The sequence below is a fragment of the Mastacembelus armatus genome, chromosome 9, assembly GCF_900324485.2.
Source record: "Mastacembelus armatus chromosome 9, fMasArm1.2, whole genome shotgun sequence".
Taxonomy (NCBI): Eukaryota; Metazoa; Chordata; class Actinopteri; order Synbranchiformes; family Mastacembelidae; genus Mastacembelus; species Mastacembelus armatus.
The window spans coordinates 6,182,627-6,203,900 of record NC_046641.1 but is presented as its reverse complement, the minus strand read 5'-3'; the positions used below and the strand labels follow the sequence as shown (position 1 = coordinate 6,203,900).

The 21,274-nt window shown below is 41.4% G+C and overlaps 1 protein-coding gene across 2 annotated transcripts; it reads right to left on the bottom strand.

Annotated features, from left to right (window-relative positions):
* Positions 1-664: 664 nt before the first annotated feature.
* msi1b (musashi RNA binding protein 1b) lies at positions 665-17,949 on the bottom strand. 2 transcript variants are annotated; one of them, XM_026322495.2, is made up of 15 exons: positions 17,706-17,949; positions 17,442-17,482; positions 16,842-16,923; positions 16,603-16,687; positions 11,352-11,393; positions 9,938-10,030; positions 6,945-6,993; positions 6,436-6,518; positions 6,226-6,343; positions 5,171-5,251; positions 4,020-4,076; positions 3,605-3,661; positions 2,941-3,095; positions 2,432-2,477; positions 665-2,347 (listed from the first exon to the last, which is right to left on the bottom strand). In XM_026322495.2, exons 1-14 carry the CDS (start codon positions 17,762-17,764, stop codon positions 2,436-2,438), a joined length of 1,044 nt encoding a protein of 347 aa, XP_026178280.1. In that variant the 5' UTR covers positions 17,765-17,949; the 3' UTR covers positions 665-2,347; positions 2,432-2,435. The 2 variants fall into 2 exon arrangements, with proteins under 2 accessions (XP_026178280.1, XP_026178281.1); XM_026322496.2 differs by having other exon boundaries at positions 665-2,342.
* Between the last annotated feature and the right edge of the window lie 3,325 nt (positions 17,950-21,274).

Sequence of the window (21,274 nt, the reverse complement as noted above, 5' to 3'; positions counted from 1 at the left end):
AGCGACAGACATGGGACCCTGGGAGTGTGGAAATGAAGGCAGTGGAGCAGCAATGATGGAAGAGAGAAATCAGCCAGCAGGGAGGTAGGAGCAGGACTCAGAGGCCTGCTGGGGTCTGAGGAGTCTGAGCAGACTGAAGATGCAGGCCAGCTGACAGACAGTGACCCACAGGTACAATGTAAGGAAATTGAATAGAGAAAAGACAGTTTATAGTTTTAAAACTCAGAAAATATAGTAATTTACATCATTTTTTTTAGCTATTTATTCAAATTTATAGAGACTTAGCAAATGTGTTAGAATAGCACCCTTTGTTTTCAGTTTACAATTTCAAAGTAAGACAAAAATCCATCATGCTAAATGAGGTTTCTTTATGGTGGCGTCTATTTTATGTACGTGGCATGAAAACGTCCTGGAAGCCTCTCAACTTAGTATGTAGCGTGGACTATTGAGACAAATGTGGACACACTGTGAGGAGCACACTGTGCACAGCAGCAGCTAATACCAAAAAACATTCACAACCTATAAACCTTAACAAACAATAGCTTTGTAAATGTAAAAACAAATATCCTTTCCTTTTATTTTTCTGTTGACTTTATTTTTCTTTTTCCATTAAAAAGAAAAACAAACATTAAGTGCAAAAAAAAAGTCAAACGGGGCACGTAAATGGAATGTTTTAAAATAATTTATTAGGAATTTTAAAAAGGTTTTTTTTTCCCAAAGGAATAAATGTGACAGGAAAAAGAAAATGAGAAAATGTTACAGTGTTGACAAGATTGTTATTTTTCAGCATCAAAGTATGAACTACCATGTAATCCACAGCAGTGCAAGTGTATCAAAATGTAAAACTGGGTATTCTGTAGCTCGAGAGTGCTTTGTTCGTAAGCTAACATTCGAAGGAAAATACATTATTTGTGATCGGCCAGTGCAACATCCTAGTAGCTCTGAACATTTTGGTCTAAAAATAGCTGTCACACTGCTACAGTCTGTGACCTCCAGTGGATATAGAGTGATGATTAGGGACAAGTAAAGAGTTAATAACACCACCACCATCCACACTTTGACATTGATGTTAATGTTATCATTAAAAAAGTCAGATTAAAACTTCACATTTGCAACTGAGGTACCACCCCCCCCAAAAAAACAGCACATGGCACATTGAAAATCAATGTGTATAAAAAAAAACCACGACATGCTCACGCAAACATCAACACAACCTGCAGAGTGAATCAGTCATAAACATGTTAGCTGTGCATGACTGCGCCTGCATACAAGTCCTTCATTTTCCTTCATAATCATCACATATTGAAAATCACAGTTAAAACAACAAGAGGACAAAGTAAGAAATCAACATGTTTTTTTTTTCTCTCTCTCCTGACAGAGGAACTTTTTTACGCCCAAGTATCCCCAAAGTAAAGTTTTGTTGCAGACTCAGCCTGTCTCATGTTTCCACTCAGATGCAGCTTCTGAATGCAAAAAACATACTTGTGACACACTGTTCATAAATGCCTGGACAGAAATACAGCATATGGCTGCTCTTATATTGACAGACAAAATTAAATGTTCTTGACCTCCCTGTGAAACTATGGTATGTAACAGTCAAGCTTTCTAACAGGATTGATGAAGGGAACAATCATTTCATCAATCCAAAGTCTCCCACCTCACAGAAACAAAGATCAGCTGAATATTGCCCCCCACCCCCATCCCCACTCAGAGTCATATTTACAATATTTTACAAAATTGTACAGCTTATGTAGGCCTACTATGTAACTGTGACTAAGGACCTTTGTCATCTGACCATGATTAGTTTACCAAGTCTTAGTTAAAAACCTACCAAGATATACAATTTGTGACACATTTTCAAGAAATAGTATTAATCACAAATGTTTTGTTAAAATTCAGTATGAACTAGTGACAAATATACAGTTTTCCAGTACAAATCATAGCTCCTGACCTTTAAACAGGCTTCACCTGGAGATTTAACTCCTTTCATCAGAGAGAGATCAGGTTCGATTAAAACACAGCCAAAACAGAAACAGACAGACCACAAAGAAAAAAAACAGCATGGTGAAACATAAGAGAAAAACGCTAAAAATACAGCATCTGCATGTGTTGCTATTTTATGTAGTGATAAAGGTTTTCACTCCTGTGAGGAGCTGATTCTTCTTTTTTTCTCAGAAGGTGGGGTTTGGTGAGACGTCAGCAGGGTCGGCTGGGCCCAGGTTGACACCAGGGTCGAGGAGGTGATGGTTCAGTGGCCCCAGCCAGAGAGGTGGACTGGACAGAGACAGGTCAGATCAGCTCCAAAACAGCTTCAACTCCTTTCCAGCTCTCAGTCTACAGCTCTGTACTGATACAAAAAACTATCTGAGTTACTCTCAGCTTAGTTAAAATGATCCCATATGTTTAGAAAAATAATGACTGGCTGACTCACACTCTCAGTGATAACCATTAGTGAAGGCCGTGGCGATCAACGGGCCCTGTGGGTGGAAGCAGATAAACATGAAGGTCACTTGTTTGCTAGAGAAACACTGACTTTGAGTATCTCTTTTATACTCTTTCTGACAGGTTGAATATGCCAATCAGTAAAAAAAGAAGCTGCACACAACCCAGGTCATGATGGCACACAGGTATGAAGCACTGAAATATCACCCTGGCACCCTCACACGTTTTGATAGCAGAGTAGATTCAGCACCAGTACTAATGTCAGTGATGTCAATCACTGGTAAACACGTCAGGCTCTGGTTTAAATGGTCTCTGGTGATAGTGTGACAGAGCCAAGTTAGCTGCTCTCCTTCTCCGTGCTGAGCTAGACCAGACAGCTGATGGGTGGAGGCTTTTATATAAAGCAAAGATTTGAGCCTCCCGTCTCCCTCTCATTTCAAAGAACAGGACATAAACTTATGAAACACAAATACATAATGAACAGTGACAGTATCTCACCCCGAGACTATGGCTGAAGCCAGTGCTTGGCGCAGGGCTTGTAGCGCTGAGGTAACTGCTGACAGCTGACTCCTGGCTGGCTGTTCCATAAAGGTCTGCCATCGGGCCCGGGCTGCTCGTACCTAAAAATCCAGCTGAACGAGATGGTGTAGAACCTAAAAGCAAAACAAAAACAGTGTCAAAAACAGTTTTTTGCTGTTACGTGTTACTGTAACAATTTTCAGGTGGATACATTTTTGAAGTCATGTCACACACAAATGATATGCATTTAATTCACATTTAGTCATGTAATAATCTAATTTTCTAATGTAACATTCCTGCAATCTGATTTTCTTTGCCTGAGAAAGACCACATTTAGCCCCTTTTATAAAGTGCATGGCTATAATTAATTTTGCCAGTGTCAATGTATAATGTGAAAGATGTCACTCGTACTGACAAACCCACACAGAATTGACACACTCTGCTCTATGGAGCATTTTAGGGTCTTTAAGCTCATAGTTTTGGTTTTCCATCCCACAACGTTACCATTTTACTTCACTCTCACTGCTCAGCAGTCTAATTTTCAGTAGCAGCAGGGAGCTATTTTGGTAAAAATACCTCTGAAAATCCATTTTACATTCAAGCCTACATGACATTCATTTTACGAGCTTTTCAATATTCGTACCTCTAACTACTGCTGCTGCCGCTGCTGCCATTGGTCCGTACGCTGTGAGAGGAATGGCTAAAGAAACAAACAAGACAATGTTCAGATTAAATTCTGCAGTGTGCAAGTTCAGAATCACTAATACATACTAGAGTCTGTGTTGTGACAGCAGGAACTTTCTGAAAAATGGAAGAAGAAGTAAAAACTGTGAATGTGTGTGCTGCTGATTATCATATTAAAAACATGGAACTGATGAGGTGAGAGGGGGAAGACTTTAAAGCTAACAACAAAGGCTTTGTCATTGCTGTCAGCAATCCTGCCTTCAGCTAGACACAGAGGAGGACTGACAAACACAAACATGGAAACCAAAGAGTGATCAGGTGTATGACTGACCACATGCTGCTGCTTGTAAAGCCCAGAGGAGGGACTGACTGACCTGTGAGCTCAGGGGGGTGGGGTGAAGTCAGAAGGGGAGTCCTCTCTAAGTGGAACTCTAAAACAGAAACATCAGAGTTGTGTTGAGACACACACCACCAGCAGCAGGATGAGAAAACACACACACACACACACACACACACACACACACACACACACACACACACACACACACACACACATTCAGAGGGACATACCTCAGAGGTGAGGAAATACATACACAGGATTTGAGGAAATCAAACAGGAGTTAAAGGATGTTATAATGTCAAAAAGTGCTCTTAAATATGATACACTAGTAATGATTATAAAACAGCAAAAAATACATTTAGATATATGTATATCAAGTATTACATTTTTTATACAACATAATAGCTTCAATTTAAAAGAGTGCTTTGATTTCATGAACAGGGTGTTTCTGTAGGGGACATCTACTTTTGGAATTAACTCTCAGATCAAGTTCATACACTCCAGTAAAACGCATCACCGTGCTAACATCCACACAAACACACACACACACTTGTCCACAAGCTCAGATGCAATTCCACTCTGATATTTACAAGCAGCCATTTACACTCACTTTCAGTTGTTTCATGTGCTTCTATGGGCACATGTTTGTATTTGTGACAGTGCAGCTACTTTCAGTTCAGCATCAGACTACACCAGCTATTGACTGTTTATGGATACACTTCAAATGTATTCACTTCATAAGAGCACTATAACACAATTCATCCTTTTTGTTTCCTTTTCTCCATTCAAGCATATTTACATCATATCTGCTGTTCAGTGAATAATCACATTTTTAGATGTGCAGTCATTCACCACAAACTACTTCATATGGAGTAGTTTATGTAACCCAATATTTCAGTAAAATTACATTTGTTCCCTTTAACAATAAAATATAAGGTATATTTAAGTGTGAATAGGCTAGAAAGACGCAAAGGATGATTTTAGTGTCTGTGCCTTCATTTGTCTACAGGTGACCACCGAGCCAAAGTCTTAAGAAGTTTCCTTTCATGGCACATTCAGCGCCATGCATCTACAGTTGTGATTACTTGCACCTGCTAACTAAATATGGCTGCGTGTTGATTTCTCAGCTAACGTGACAGAAACAACTCAAGAGTGTGTCAGTAGCGTAAAGCGTGCTGTGATTACCAGGGAACTGGTAGGTGTATCCAGGAGTGATGCCAGCGTAGCTCCGGCTGGTGTACGTAGCTGTCTGGAAGCCTGGATAACCTATGGAAACAAAATCACTGGTAACAGCTGGACCGCTGCAAAAGACTCAAGATGTACACAGGGTGTTATTGCACCTATAATGGCACATGTGGTAGGAGAAAAACATTTGCGTCATTGCAGAGTACCAGCACTGGTACTGTTATTAAAAGAAAACACTTGACACAAACATAGTGTGTGTGGTTGTGCTGCCCCCTAAAAGACTGTAATATCCTGCACCTGTGGTCTGGATTTCTTCACAAGACAAGAATTAGTAGCTTGCTGTTATTATTATTATTATTATTGTTGATTTATTTATTTTCAGAGTGTGGCGGCATATTCTCTCACCTATGCTGTCTAATTAAATCACTGAAATGCTGAAGAAAAAGCTGCAGTTCTCAGACAGTACAGTAGGTGGAAGCATTGGCATGGACGTTTAGCTTCAGTTGCACAAACAGGTCCTGTCTAATATGAATACAGTAAAGATCTGTTAATGAGTTAGCCCTGCTGTAATGGATTATCTGCAAGGCAGCAAGAAAAGAATAAAGCCATTTATTCAGTTTAGTGGATGTGACGAATACTACACAGCCTGATGTGACTGTAAATGACTGTAAAATGTGGTCTGAGCTTTCTAGAGTTGAAACTTCATGAAATTGCAACTTTAAATTCCTAAACAAACATTAAAGAAATTATTGCAACCACTGGTAATGTGTAACTACAGCGTATATGGCTATTAGCAGTTTGGAAATGTTGAAAGTGTTGTTTTTTTTTTCATTACCACAATCTCTTTGGTCACTTTGAAAGTCTGAAGTCTAGATAATCATGGCTGGATGCTTGAGAGTTACAGTCTGAAGTGATCAGCTGAGGTCAGTGGTCAGCTTTCTCCCCATGAGGCACCATGTGACCTTTAAGGCAGCTGGAGCTTTAGTGCAGGAATAGCTATTGTCGGGTTCAGGTGTTCAGCGACATCCTTCCTGTCCTGATCAATACTAACTTACCCAGCATACCAATGCCCAGCATGAAGGCATCCATTCCGTAGGGCATCACCCGAGAGCGCCCCCTGGCTGAGCCCGTGGGCGACATTACCTCCTTGGGCTGAGCTTTCTTACACTCCACCTGTTATCCAGACAAAACACACATCAGCACTTCTAGTTTCCAATTGACAGAATTTGATGTTAAGAGTGCTGCTCACAAATGGAGCCGCTCACCATTTTGTTGTTGATTTCATGGAAGTGGATCTCACAGACTTTCTCCACCACATCCTCGTTTTCAAACGTTACAAAGCCAAACCCTGGCAAGGACAACATGAATATCAAAATCTTCACACCGTATGGTGGATTTAGACCATACGCTAATAGTCTCAAGTAATCAGTGCTGTAACAGCCGCTTAACACATTTACCCCGTTTGCCCCTCCATTTCAATACTGCTACTCTACACTCATCCTTCTTCCCTCCCTTAAAGGCAAAGCTGGTAGGCTGTCATAATCGATCAGTCCCAGGGAGGGGAGGGGGTGCTTAAGGAGGCTTTATCCTGATCCCGATTAACGGACTGGCTAATTAGACTAGCCCTGTTCGTCTCCCCCAGCTCAGCCCACAGGAAGGAGGAGGTCAATAGACACCCAGGAGGGACTGGAGGAAGAGTATTAAATCAAGGAAGAGACAGAGAGGAAAAGCAGAGATATGGGGAGTGAATGGAGAGATGGTCAGCCCGTCTCACCTCTGTGTCTGTTGGTGGTCTTGTCGAACATGAGCATGGCATCATCAACCTGTGGGCAGACAAACAACACAGTTTTTTTAATGTGACGCTCTCTCTCTCTTTCGCCACGCGACATATTGCCTGACCTCAGCCCGTCTCAAGTTCTGCAGGGAGGCTCAGCAACAGATGGACAGAAAGGAGGGGGAAGAGGGAGGCAGGGGGGAGACGAGCGACAGGTTACAAAGAGGGGCCTGAGGGGGCAAAGACAGGAAAATATAAAGAAATACTGTGTATGACAAATAGTCCTAATGGGTGGCATGGAAAGTTGAAAGTTGTGTTTGCTGCTAAACTGCCCCGGTCACAATCCTTCTCACAGAGAGCCCATAATCCGCCCCCTTTCTCCCTTCCAAAGTTTGACATTCCCATGGCAACTGTACAAAAAGTCCTTATAAAAGAGCTCGAGCCAACATCAAATATGCTTTATGAATAGTGGGAAAGTGCCAGTGAGACAAAGAGGGCCGCAAAGAGAGAAACACTGACACACACACACACACACACAAAGAGAACGTAGCCAGTCACAAGAAGAAAGGTGAATCCTGTGAGCAGGTGGAGACTCGATGAGAGGGGAGAGCTGATAGCGAGAGAAGTAGCAACAGGTGGAGATATGGTGAAAGAGAGCACAGAGAGTCCTGTAAGACAGAGAAAGAAAAAAAGGATTGGGTCAAAGTGGAAAGGGAGGGGAAAGAAGAGACAAAGAGAGACGGAGAACAAAGAGGCCTGGAGGCTTTGTTTGTTGGCACAGTCAGCCATAATTCCTCCTCCTCTTCTCCCTTTGACCTCTCCCTCCGGTCTGGCCTCCCTTTATACAGCAAAGACACAGGTGTCTATTCTACACACACCCAGAGTTTCTTATGACAGAGCTGACCTACTCTTTCTTTCCCTCTTGCACTTGTCACTAGCTGTCATGTTTATTCCTCAGTCTACACACAGAGGTCCTAAGAAACATTTGGAGAGTGAATCTGTACTCCTGGTCTATAATAAGTTTACTGGATATGGTCCACTGAATAATTTATCATAGTCACATACTCTCAGTGTGTGTGTGTGTGTATGTGTATGTGTGGACCCCCCAAGGGCAGTTTGCCTACAGAAAGGTCAAAGGTGAGTGAGGAGTGTCAGTGTGAAAGGGGACCTGTTATGCTGATGCATCTCAAGTCACTGCTTCCTTCCAGCCTGACATTTGCTCAGCGCCTGCAACATGTTCAACCCTGGATCTCTGCACTCAAAACACTCTTTAGCTTTGCCCTTCAGCTGACACTTTCGCCCAAGAAGCTCAACACTGAAAACTTTTTGCAGTGCCAAAATATTAAATGATCAGCTGTGAAGGCTTCAAAACTCTGATTTAACAAGGCAAACAGAAAAACCTACAGAATCCCAACATAAACTGAAACGGCACACACTCCGCTGCTAGCTGAGTCCATCGCACATCATTGCTCAATATTTCAAACGCGGGGCATTTTAATGGCGTACCACTGGACAATATTCCTTCTTTTCCTTTTTTTCCCCATCTCTCATCTTTCCTGTTATCCCCTGCCCATCCCTCTCCGCGTTCCTTTGTCCTCACCAGGATGGGACACAAAAGGTCCAGTGAGGCAGTCTAATCAGGAACTTCCATGGATGGCTGGAGCCTACATTTCACCATCCATCCCTCGATATCTCTACCGGCAAAATTCATCTAAACGTTATGATTGCGGAGGGAGCAAAGAGAAACTCGAGGCCAAACCTTTGGATCTGAAAGTAAAGTACCACACAGTCAGAAACGAAACCGCAGAACGGAGCCTTCACATGTCTGAAGTTTTAGGGGCTTGTGGTGCAGACTGTCCACCTACAATGTGTTGAAATAGTCTGGATGGTTTTTTTTGGTTGTTTGTTTTGAACCAAACCTCATGAAGAAGTAATCACACATATTACTGATGTACAGGTTCATATTAGAGGACACATTGAGGAGTGCGAACAACCCAGAAACTTCCAGTATGCAAATACCTTCTGAACCAACTAACAAAATATTTGTCTAGCTTTGTACCGAGGCATAATTGCCCTCGTAAATCCCCTCCACACACCCCATCTTTGCCCCAGTTCCCAGTTCTTATGCTTCTGCGAGCCTCTCTCAATCAGGCCCTCCCTCCCTTGTCGGTGTCTTTATCCATCATCTATTCTTTGCCTCATGCCTTTCAGGGTCCCCACAATATAAGAAACTTGGGCCAAACTTTATGTAGAAATATATTAACAAAACACAAACATTGGGGAAATTATATAAAGGTTAGGAGACACGTTTGGAGGATTTTGAGCATTAATCAACTTGTATTTATTGTTACGAAACTCCTGAGTTAACCCCCACCCCACACACACACTCTCATCCCTCCTCCTTCAGAACAAAACCCCTAACCCACAGAATTACTTGGGGACAATGGGCAAGCCAGGTCACCACGGTAACGGGCCAGGAGGGGGTTGTGGGTAGGAGCAGCTGTTACATCAGATTAATTCAGATTCTGATAATCCCCCCCCTCCTTCCTCACCATCACCATACACTCACCACAAAACTTTTCTCCCCACACCTCCCTCCCCCTGCTCCCTCTTGTCGTCTCCAGAACTTCGTCTGCTGCTCCCGGACCCTCTCAGCCTCGTTATTTCCCCCTTCCTCCCCTCTTCAAGCCTTTTCTCTCCCTCCTTTCTCACCCTCCTCTTCCCGCAGTAACTCCTTCTCTTCCAGGCAGCGGCAGCGACTCCAAGTGAAGTTTTTCTCAGAGAATTTGTGGTGAATCAGACTTGGCAGAGCTGGTGGGACTTGGTTCTACGTGTTTCTAAGCCATCGGTTTGTTTCTACACTGATGCCACCAGACAAACTTGTGCGAATCCACAGTAACTGACAAAGCAGTCCTCGCTTTGGGTCCCGAGCCACCTTGCAGTTTTTTCATCGTCAACCACATCGACATTGACAACTCTTAGAAATAACTTACCTTCCCGAACTGGTCAAAGTACTGCTTGACATCCTCGATAGTTGTGTTCACTGACAGGCCTCCCACAAAGATCTTCTTGGTTCGAGTCACCAACTGCAAGAGGAAGAAAGGAAATGCTGAACAAATGTTTTGTGTAGACAGTTATCTTTTTATACATATTTAATGAAATTCTGTTTTTATTATGGTAGTTTAAAACGACATTTAAGATTTAAGATTTGTTAGTTCCAAAACCCACAATAAACATTTTAAGACCACATTTGCAAAGGTGGAACCATCAAACATTTGAAAATGACTATATAAACTATTCATTGGTTATCAAAAAGCTGGTGATTAATTTTCTTTTGATGAACTAACGGATTAATCAACTAGTTAAATTTATTACTGTTCTCAAAACATTATTGAACACAGCTGTCTATGCATGTGTGCACTGTTAGAGGATCACATGCCCCGTTATGAAAAAAAAAACAAAAAAAACATGGCCAAACATCGTGACCTCAAACTGTAATTATCTTAAATAGAGACGCACATCATCAAGATTATATTTGTAACATTATTTTTGAAGTTGGGTATACATGTACAACACATGTTATTTCTTATTTCTTAATGTTACCTACATCAGTTTCAGATGGTCAGAGGGCAAACAGACCCATAACACTGCAGATATGTAAAAGTTACGTTACAGTACACCAACATTAAACAGCATACAAATATACAAACAATAGAATATACAAATATTTTTCATGACTTTTATTGTATGATTTACTTTTTATTTAATTTATTTGTTTCTGTGCCAGTACTCACCACCTTTTTCTTTCATTTCTATAGATACAACTCTTAAAAAACTTTTTTATTCTATGATGCATCACATTATGGGACATGTATAAACATCTAAATAAAAACATTTTCAGTGATTTATGTTGTTAATTCTATGTAAAGATAATTTTGTTATTTTTACCGTGTCATGTTTTGTTCACACAGTTTCCACATGGGACATTTAATGGGTCACCAGGGCCAATGCAACACCAAATGACACAGCCATTTCTGCCAATCTGTTGTGTTTAGGTAAATGTTATATGGTACTGTATCACTACCAGAATTTATTTGTGCCGATTTGCCTCATGAAGCTCGTCGTTTTGTTTCTCTGTGAATTGTTGTTAAGACAAGCTGCCTCAGATCGGGACAGAGTGTACTTGAAATATGATACAGATTTTTGGGTGGGTTTAACAATACTGTGTGATTCTAAAGTTGTGAAAGTTTTTGTTAAAACATGATCTCGTAACAGCTCAGTGCTGCTCATGTTCATCATATTACCAGGCATTTGCCCAAATAAGAGCCTGAAACAGTCAACACACGCTAACCTGCTGCAAACAATTACACACAACTAACAGAAGGAGAAGAAGACGACGGGACGCACCTTGGGCTGAGCTCTTCGAGGAAATGCAACCTTTGGATCGATCTACAGGAGAGAATACATAGAAACAGAGGGCTGGTAAGTGTCATGTGTTATGGTACAGGTGACCCAGCAGCCTGTCGCCTTTCTTTAATGCGCTCTAACATCACACCTTCAGCTTTCTTTCTTTAACAACTCAGCAATGAAGGTGTCATATATCCATGTTATCCTCCTGGCCCTGCACAATGTATTCACCAGTCCTAAATCAAAGCAATGATGCCAAAGACACCTGTTTTTAAGGCCTATTGTACTCAGGTCAATCTATTGGGAAACAGAATGACATCATTAAAAACCATGGAGCAAAATCTAAATGTTCACTCTATTGTGACATCAACACACTGAGATCACAACACTGCTGTATGTTGTTGTGTATGTGTGTCTTATAATGTGAACCTGTGCTACCCATCAGGGTAAATTATGACCAGTATATGAAAAAAAACTTAAATGAGTTTATATCTGAAATTGTCTAAACAAGTACCATTGGTATCGAATGTCACCTGTTCAGACTGTTTCTGAGTTCAAATCTACTTTTGCCAGTTTTAGACAACATTTCATCTTCCTCTGTTTACAATTTGGAAAGGGTTTATTAGAAACATTTTATTTCTCATTTAATTGCCAATCTATCATTTAAAATTCCTTATTTTCACACAATTTCTGTCCATCAGTTTGTTATTTTAATTCACATTACAAAAACTTATATTATATTACATTTAGGGTTGCAGATAGTGCTGATTTTCAATATTCTATTTATTTTTGTAATTAACTGATGTATCATTTGGCTGTGAAATGAAACAATAAAAAAGGTCCTTTATAATACTCCGTGTTTTCTTTTTGCAATGCAGTGCAAAATTCAGATATTCAGTTACTAATGATAATAATAATAATGATAAAGCACATGCTCATATTTGAGAAGATGAAACCAGCTAATCTTACCCAAATTGATGTGAATTTATTTTCTGTCACTCATCCGATTGGGGGACCAACAGGGAGAAACATCTTTAACAAATGTGTATAAGTTGAATTTAGACGACTGCCTGCTCTGCATTTTCAAATCACTTTACTGTCAGTGTAGGTTTGTGCCACTACTGACAAGAACCTCAGTTTGATTTATTCTACAGGCCTCTTTGTATGTGTGCTTCCTTCCTAAGTGTGAATGGTGTGCAACAACTGCATGTTTGATATATTTACACATCTTATATGTGTGTGTGTGTGTGTGTGTGTGTGTGTGTGTGTGTGTGTGCATGTGTGTGCAGCTGTACTCAGGTGCAAATCCTGAGAATGTCCAGTGAACCCCTGCCTCTCTCGTCACTACCATGTGACATGTGATCTCCTGGAATCTCACAGAGGCACTACAATCACAAACACACCTCACCTCGCCGAGTGGACCCCGAGAGGAAGGACAAGCACGTCAGAAAGTGGGTGAAATAGAGGGACGGGGAGGGAGAGGAGGACGGGACAGAGGACAGGGAGCTGTCAATCACACCACACTGACAGCAAATCCACCCAATTTTGTTTGTTTGTGTTTGTTTGTTTTTTTTTTTAACTCCCTCAGCTTTGGACGGAAGTGATGACAACAACAGGGACCACTCATCACCCTGTACTGTTTCAGGTGATCCGGATCGTCCTCTGCCCTGCAGTTCCTTACATTTACATCCAGGAAGAAGGACAAGCTTAACCTTTATTTTGCATTATACCTCTTTTGATGACTACAACTATGAAAAAAAATTTAAAACAATAGGAATTTGATATATAATGTGTCCAAGCCCACTGAATATTACCAAGGTTAAGAGTAAAGAAAGAACCACACCATGCCATGAGGATGTAATCATAGACAGGCTGTAAATCTGAAATTTGAGACCTCTATATTAGTCTATACTGGTCTAATACAGCTAGAGAACAACTAGACTACTCCACACTGTACTGCTGTTACACTAACAGATGGTGAGACAGTACAGCGCTAAGATTAGTCCGTAACCATGAGAGGGTAGAGTTGAACTAGAGTAAGAGCTAGAGCCTCTATGGTAAACCACATGCGTTTACCAGAGTAAGGGTAACAGTGTTGTTTCTAATGAGAGTTGACAAAACCGCAAGTTGTTTTCTTCTTTTTATTATTTTCTTTCTGTTCTAGAGAGCAGAGTGAGAAGACTATAGGCTAAGACTGGAGGATCAGATGCAGAGTCTACTGTTTAGTTTCTATGACGGCTAGACTACTCTGATAGTCACCTCCGGTCACCAACCCTCCTGATGTCCAACACTCCTGTGCACATTCAAAAACAAACAGACACACACACAAACAAAATCAAACACATGGCAGCACTCAGCACATCCGTGGGGAGGAAATTGTGCACATTAAACAGATAAAGTGGTTTTATTAATGAAGACCGTTTCTTTCATGGGAAAAAAAAAAAAAGATGATCATAGCAAAAGATGTATTTAAATTCTCCCTCTGCTGAAAAATGTGTTTTGGTTATTGTTCCGTCACTTGGATGTTCTAGCTTCACTGGCAGATTAGGTTTTTTTTTTTCCACATTAATCTGCTGGAGAGGGTGTTTCGTTGTACTTACTGAAGATCTGTTCTGTATATACGAGCAGGATTTGTGACTCTTGTTAAAGAGTTTGGAGCTAATCATGGTCCAAAATGAAACATATACAAGTAGGACGTGGAAACCTGAAGTCTACACTGCACAAACACTAATAACTGACTTTTTTAGTGAAGTAGGAGATATCTTGTGCGCAGCAGTTAAATGTTTGATATATTCACAGATTTTGGAGTTTTCGATGTGCAGAGGAAGCAGTTATATAAGATCCATCATCTCTGTATCTGTTTTAAATGTCATTAAACATCAGTAAAAGTGATCTTTGAATAAAAAAGCAAAAAGAAAAAAATCTCATATTTAAAGATGTGAAGCATTGATCAGAGACCTCTGTGCGCTCATAGAAAGGTAACGGAAGAAGCTGACGAGGTTTATGAAATTAGGCCAATCCCCTTTGACCAGCTACACCCCAGCTATGCAACAGTTGGCCAAGCGAGCTGCCTGTCACAGCCTGAACTGGGAACACACTTAACGCAACATGGCGATTGGGCAGCAACATCTCTAAGATACTCAAGCTTGTTGTCTTCCAATCCTATTATACTTAGGAGAGTCATACCAACCACAGATGGGGTTATCCTTCCCCCAGCATGGAAATGCTTAACGGGGCCTATGAGTGTGCCTGATGCAACATGGGAAAGAGCTGCGTGACTTTGTTATAAACCCCTCCACTGTGCGCCTTGGAGCTGTAACTGAATGGAAACGTTGTCCCACAAAGGTGCAGTTTGCATCGGCCGTCACTAACTTCACATATAGCAGGAGGCCGAGAGGGCACCCAGAGGGGCGACTAACAGAGCAGCATCCATAAATCACAGTATAACCTGCCTCCCTATACTGGTCAAAACCGGGTCGCATCTGTCCTTCCACACAATAAGTACCAATAAATTCCTCTGCAGCACTGTATTTGTTCTTCAGCCTCTCGGCTTTGCAAAGCTCTGTTAATTCGAGTGCCGCAGCGGTTCAGTCGGTCACAGCATGGCACATTCTTTCTGTTGCCACTGGAGAACTTTTCTCTCCTCTCGCTAACAGGATAACCTGCCTGCAGGAGAGAAAGAGGAAAGAGGGGGGCAGGGTGAGCAGCCTAAAGGGCCTACTCAACTCACCATCCAACCCCTGTGGCTGATCACTGAGCCCTCTCCACACCAAACACACATGCTCTGCAGCTGCCACAGCTCCCACCAAAAAGCCACCTATCCAACTGCCAGCCAGAAGGGCCCCTGACACGGCCTACGGGGCTGTGTGGAACCAACACACAAACAACATGAGAGGAAGAGTCAGATTAAAAAGGGAGTCTGTGTGAATAAACTTAATAAGATGCTTATCAGAGGAGGAGAAAGGATAAAGTATGACAATAAACCATCAGTATCATGACCTGAGTGTGGCTGTTCATGCTGTCTTGATTTCTGGTATCTAAGAAATGATTGTAAATGATGTGCATTGTTATCTTCTTTTTTTTCTTTTGTGACAGAGCCATTCTTCAACTGCTGGGGAGGGAGTCACTATGGAAACAAACCCCATGGTGAGTTAGTGGCGTCCAACCATGATGGCGCTACTTGTCATAGCTGTCATGCCTACAAGTGACACTATAGCAGTAGGGCACTGGGGAAACCGAAAACACACCAGAAACTGAATTCAATTTGACTTTTCTGTCACACAACTTCCAGCCTCACGCGTTTTAGATTCAAATTAACAAAACAAATTCTCATTTCCGTTCTGCAGCAAACAACTTGCTTTTTTCTTCTCTACTTCCCTGTTCAGCACCTGCACTTATCTTCCAAATACTTGAGAAGGTGCATCGCTCAGAGCACAAAAGGGGAAAAAAAGAAATAGCCTCCCCTCATTTCAATACAGTGACTAACCCGCAGCCATCACCACTCCCACTGAGGAGAGAGGCGGGGGCAGTGGTCCCTATGGCGACCAACGGGCCACATTGTTCCCAGACCAGCCCACATTCATTACTGACAAAAAGAGACACACACACACACACACACACACACACACACACACACTGCAACACAGGCGATTAATACATTTTAAGTTACAAGTCACACAGGTGGACAGGCCTGAATGCGTCACACTGACTTTAACATCACTACCCTCACAGTTTCATTCCTACTGAAATCAACAGGAAGCTTGTTTGTTTGTTGCTGCTTTCACACCTTGACGGTTTCAGACTGCATTCGCTCGCAACATTGACAAACTTTTTTTGGGGTCAATACAAACAGAAAAAAAAAAAATCAGAAAGAAAGTTTGAGTTCACTCTGTCTAGAGACCAAATCAAAGATTGGCAGTGAATGCAACCCTGTCTGGTTCCCCTTGTTTCTATGGAAATTGACACTGGGTGACATTTTCTTGCCTGTTTGGCTGAAGAGCGAAGAGAGAGCACAGCCTCCCATGTGTCTCCACTGTCGACTACTGATGTTTATCATGGACAGTGCTCACATCTGAGGTGTGGCAGCGGACACAGACACGGTTTGAGAAAAATAGCAGCATGGTGGAACCTTAGTAAACACACTAAAATGTAGCAATGTTACACCCCTCAGGCGGATTATTGGAAAATCCACTAATCAAACACTGGAGTGATGGGATTAGCTGGTGGTGGGAAGTAAATACAGAGAACTCACTGTTTTGGAGTCCAACTCGTGCCTGGTTTGGGCCAAAACTTTATCCACGCCAGCCTGATCAACAAAGGTGACGAATCCAAACCCTCTGCAGACATCAGGGGATGGGGGTGGGGTGGGGGTGTTATTAATGACACAGAAACCAATGTCAACATGTAATGATACGAGCAGCAAAGAATCACATAGGTCAGATAAACTTTCAGCTCCAGCACAGGAGCCGGGCTCACAGCTCCCTCGCTCACCTCGAGCGCTTAGTAACCGGATCTCGCATCACCATACACTCCTTCACCTCGCCGTACTTGCTGAAGTACTCCTTCAGACCCTCTGGGAAACAAAACAAGGTGCGAAGAGGATGCAGCAATTAATGAATCAAGAGGGTTAACAAGTGAGCAAACAGTTTGGCTCCTGAGTTCTCACTCTGCTGAGATTTCCTTCACCACAGTGCAGGAACTAAATGTGTAGATGCATAAAGTGATCAGGACACAAAGAAATTATATATATATATACCTAATGTGTGTGTGTATATATATATATATATATATATATAGATAGATTATATATATAGAATTTCTTTCTACATTTTAGTATATATACATACACAGTAATTCCAAGCAAATGTTCCCATCTTATTACATCCTAAAATAATCTATTTGTCTTATGGTGCTTCTGAATGGGGGCATTCATGCTGGAGCAGGTTTCATATGTAGAGCTCAAAAGCAGAGAAAACAAACAAATTCAATATAAGCAAACACACACACACATCTTCAGAAAAACAGGATTTTTGTGTGTGATTCTCTAAGGATTTTTACAGACTTATTAGCATTTTATGAGAAAAGATTTACCTTGTGTAGTTTGCCAGCTGAGTCCACCTATGAACATTTTGCTGTGAGGGGGAAAAGACAGAAAATATTTATGTTTTCATTAAAGAAGAGTTCGGTGAGTTTCATGTTTGCGTGAGTTGTCGCTGAGAGGTTGAAAGCCTGGCAGATTTTCAGGGTATGAGTTAAATGAAGGCTCCCAGTGTGGAGGTGCGTGGGTCTGCTCGCAGACAGCCAGGTTTGTTCCTCAGCTGGACCAAAGTGTTTAAAAAGAAAAAGTTTCATTACCAGGGGTCGTGAGGGGAGTCCGCGGTGGACAGGCTGCTCTGGCTCCCTTCCGTCTCCATTCCGTCTCCTCGCTGCGTGTGTGCGTGTATGTGTGTGTGTGCGTGTATGTGAGTGAGTGTCCGGGCCGAGCCGTGCGGTAAAAACAGGCGGAGAGTGAGTGAGAGGAGCTGGGCGGGTTTGGCCCGGGGTGACAGAGAGGGGAGCGGGACAGATGCAGGCTGGGACAGACTCCACCTCCTCCTCCACCTCCTCCAGTCCGTCAGTCCCGGCTGCTGTCTCCCTCTCTCTCATCCCACCACCCAGACACAGACATCACCCACACCGCTTCCGGTGCGGCCTTTCGAAATAAATGCCCGGTGGCATGGGTGGATTAATTAGCCTGTACCGGGCACCAGCCCAGGGGCCCCAAGAGAACGAGTATTAAGAGATACAAAAAGAGGAAAAATACGAAACTAGTAAAAGCAGGTGCAAAACAAATATAACTACTCAAATTGCAACTAACCAGACATAATCTTTTAGCCAGGTATAGGTAGTGTTTGCAAATGGATTATAACATGCTGTAATGTAGCTGTGAGCGCATACAGAGATATTTTTGTGTATTTGTTAATAAAAAAGCATTTGTCAACAATTAATTTGTCCTGTCATTTTTATAGGCCTGTCCGTTGTTTATATCTCAGCCTTCACATGTGGACGCCCACAGAATCTGTTATAGTTGTTTACAAATATGTTAGTCAACATTTATATCTGCTTACAACCACATGTATTAAAGGTTTCTTAGATTTTGCCATGTACATAAAATAAAAACATCTATAAATATTTAAAAGAATAATAATGCAAATTCAGTTACAACCTTTTAAGTTTCAGTTTTAGTGAAAATTAGGTAAATGCTATGAAACAATATAAAGTAGCCTATAAAACCAATGCAAAGTGCTGCCCTGCGACAGTTACATATGAAATCACATTTTCACTGCTCTTCATTGCTGATAAATGAACCTATAACTATTTGCTTGTTCTCTGTTCCCTGTACTTTTTCCTGGGTTGACTTTTCAATCCTGCATTTTTTGGCTGCAGGACTTAAAACTAATTAAAAATGCCTTATGTTGTGGTCCTTGAGGTTAATTTATAAAACAAGTAACTCACTGCATATTCTTTTATGTCGACATATGTCATATGTCGACATACGACAGATGTCACTAACTTCAACTGAAGCAAAATTTGATATAGTCTAAGGAAAATAAATTTAAGTTTCAACAAAATCCAAAAATTGTTTTCTGAGATTTCATATATGATAAAAAATCAGAGCTGTCCAAAAATTGTCATTAGAAAAAAGGTTATCTTTAACTCACTGAAATGAAAGTTACAGCGTACTTGCAAAACAACCATAGTGACAAAAAAAAAAAAAGCATGTAACTAAACAAAAGCATAAAATCTGACACTGAAATTGATTCTCATCGCTTTAGGTTTTATAACTACACCCATGTGCTTTTTACAATGACAAAAGAAGCCTTTATTATGAAGGTACAATCCATGAACGTCCTGTCACATTCTGGGTAAATCTGACTAACTTGATGCAAATCCCGTTGTAGTTCAGAAAAAGTGCTAACAATATTTACTTAGGAGATCTGATCTGTAATAATGTCTTAACTAGGCTTCAAAACTTAAATATCAGTTACAGGTAAAATGTGTGAGTGAACGTCAAAGGGTGGAAAAAGTAAATGTGAACTGTAATTATTTTTTGTCAGGAATTTAATAGCATGTGCCATTAATTTAATCTGTTATACAATAATACAGACACTCCTAACAGAGTGAGGTGTAGGCTTCTCTAACATTAGTTTGTGTGTGGAGGGCAATAGTCAAACAACAATGTGAATCAGTTTCACAACTATTGGCCAACAGTTGTTAGGAAATTAGTGATCAATCCTCACTTCCAGTACTATGTTTAAATGATATTATATCAAAGTGTAGCCCAATTTCTCAAATATAGAGTCGCACTATTCCTGTAACATTCATATAATAATCTGTCTCAGGAGCTTGAAAGATGACTTACAATTCACATTTCACATTTGTCAGCTGGTTTATTCTACTTTTTGAGTAAATATCTGTGAAAAGCTGATCTGTATCAGTTTTTGTCTGTGTTAATACACCTTCCATACTGCAAACTGGCTCATGCACTGGGGAACAACAGGACATTTGTGTGCTGTGTGCTCATTCATTGCTGGGGTTTAAGTATTTAATTAGTACCAAAGCCAGCTCGGGCTAATCTTCTCAGCTCCAACTCAACATGTGACCTGGTAACTAATGTTAAGGCCAATCAGTAGCCTGTGCAATTCATACAAGGGCAATGACTTACAGCAGGGGCGAAACAGATGCTGTCCTACCTGAGGCTCAGAGTTAGGTGCAAAGTTTGCACCATGAGATTTCAAGACTTTAGCGCATGCTGACACACACAAGAGTAAGAAATGTATGGTGCTGATGGTGTGTAAATGCCCTATGTTTGGGCACAGGTTTAGATTTGTGATTGTTCTCTTTAACACGATTTATCCTCATTGAGTGCCGCAGCCAGTGTCCTGCTGCCACGCAGGCTTAGTCAATCCTCTCCAGATGAACAGAGGAAGGTCTGGAAGTGGGACGGGGCGATTTGGACAGGAATTAAGGGGTGTGTTAAATTTCTGCATGCATGATCAATCGGGTTGAATGGCAGTGTTGGGTATGGGGGTGGAGGTGGTGGTTGTGTGTTGGGGGGACACCGAGGCAGAGACAAAATGAGAGCTAGTAGTGAGAACACAGGCAGAAGCAGCCAGCAATGGCTCACTAATGAGGGATGGACAGTATGGGTTGTATCTCATTACCAATCAACATAGCTTTGAGTTCTCTGGAGAGGGAAAATGCAAGCTCTAATGTGTGCTGCATGTGGTCCTTTTTGATAAAAAAGCTTGTGTGGTGGAGCATTACTCACAGTGGTATCTGAGCTGTTGGAAATCCACACACACTGCCCTCTGTCTGTTTTGGTGAGGAGTTTCCTCTGAATAGTACAATGGGACTTAATTACAGGTCAGTGGCATGTCTCAGGGAGATAGAGGGAGCTCTGTTACCCTTCCAAATACAGTATAATGCCATCTTCCCAAGGGTGGGGTGGAGTAACACGAGCTCTACACAAAAAGGTGCTGATAGGCTGAACCTGAGAATGGTATAAGGTGATCCAGGCAGAGAAAGTGAATGTTTTAGGCTGAAAAAGTGAGAGAAAAGAAAAGATAAAGGGCTACATTAACTCTCAAAGGTTTTCTCCCATTCAGTTTGCCCTCTTTCCTTTCCAGTCTGCTTCCAACTTATCATTCCTGTAAATGTACTTTGACAAAAAACAGGAAGGTAGATCAGGGACTGAGAAATCATGGATATGTTGATCGCAAAATCTAGCTCAAAATAGGGGCATTTAAGAGTTACAGCAGAAAATGTTGAATTCAATGTCACTTGTCTCTGAGTTTTGAAGAACAACTGCAGTCACAACCTTTTTGTCAGTCAACTGCATTTATAGTTGCAGTCCATGACACTCAGTTTGCCTAGTCCTCAGT

Coding starts and splice junctions, on each gene's coding strand:
- msi1b (XM_026322495.2), bottom strand. CDS start 17,764: ATGGAGACGGAAGGGAGCCAGAGCAGCCTGTCCACCGCGGACTCCCCT. Junction 4,077..5,170: donor ATACACCTACCAGTTCCCTG/GTAATCACAGCA, acceptor TTTCTGTTTTAG/AGTTCCACTTAGAGAGGACT. Junction 3,662..4,019: donor CCACCCCCCTGAGCTCACAG/GTCAGTCAGTCC, acceptor TTGTTTCTTTAG/CCATTCCTCTCACAGCGTAC.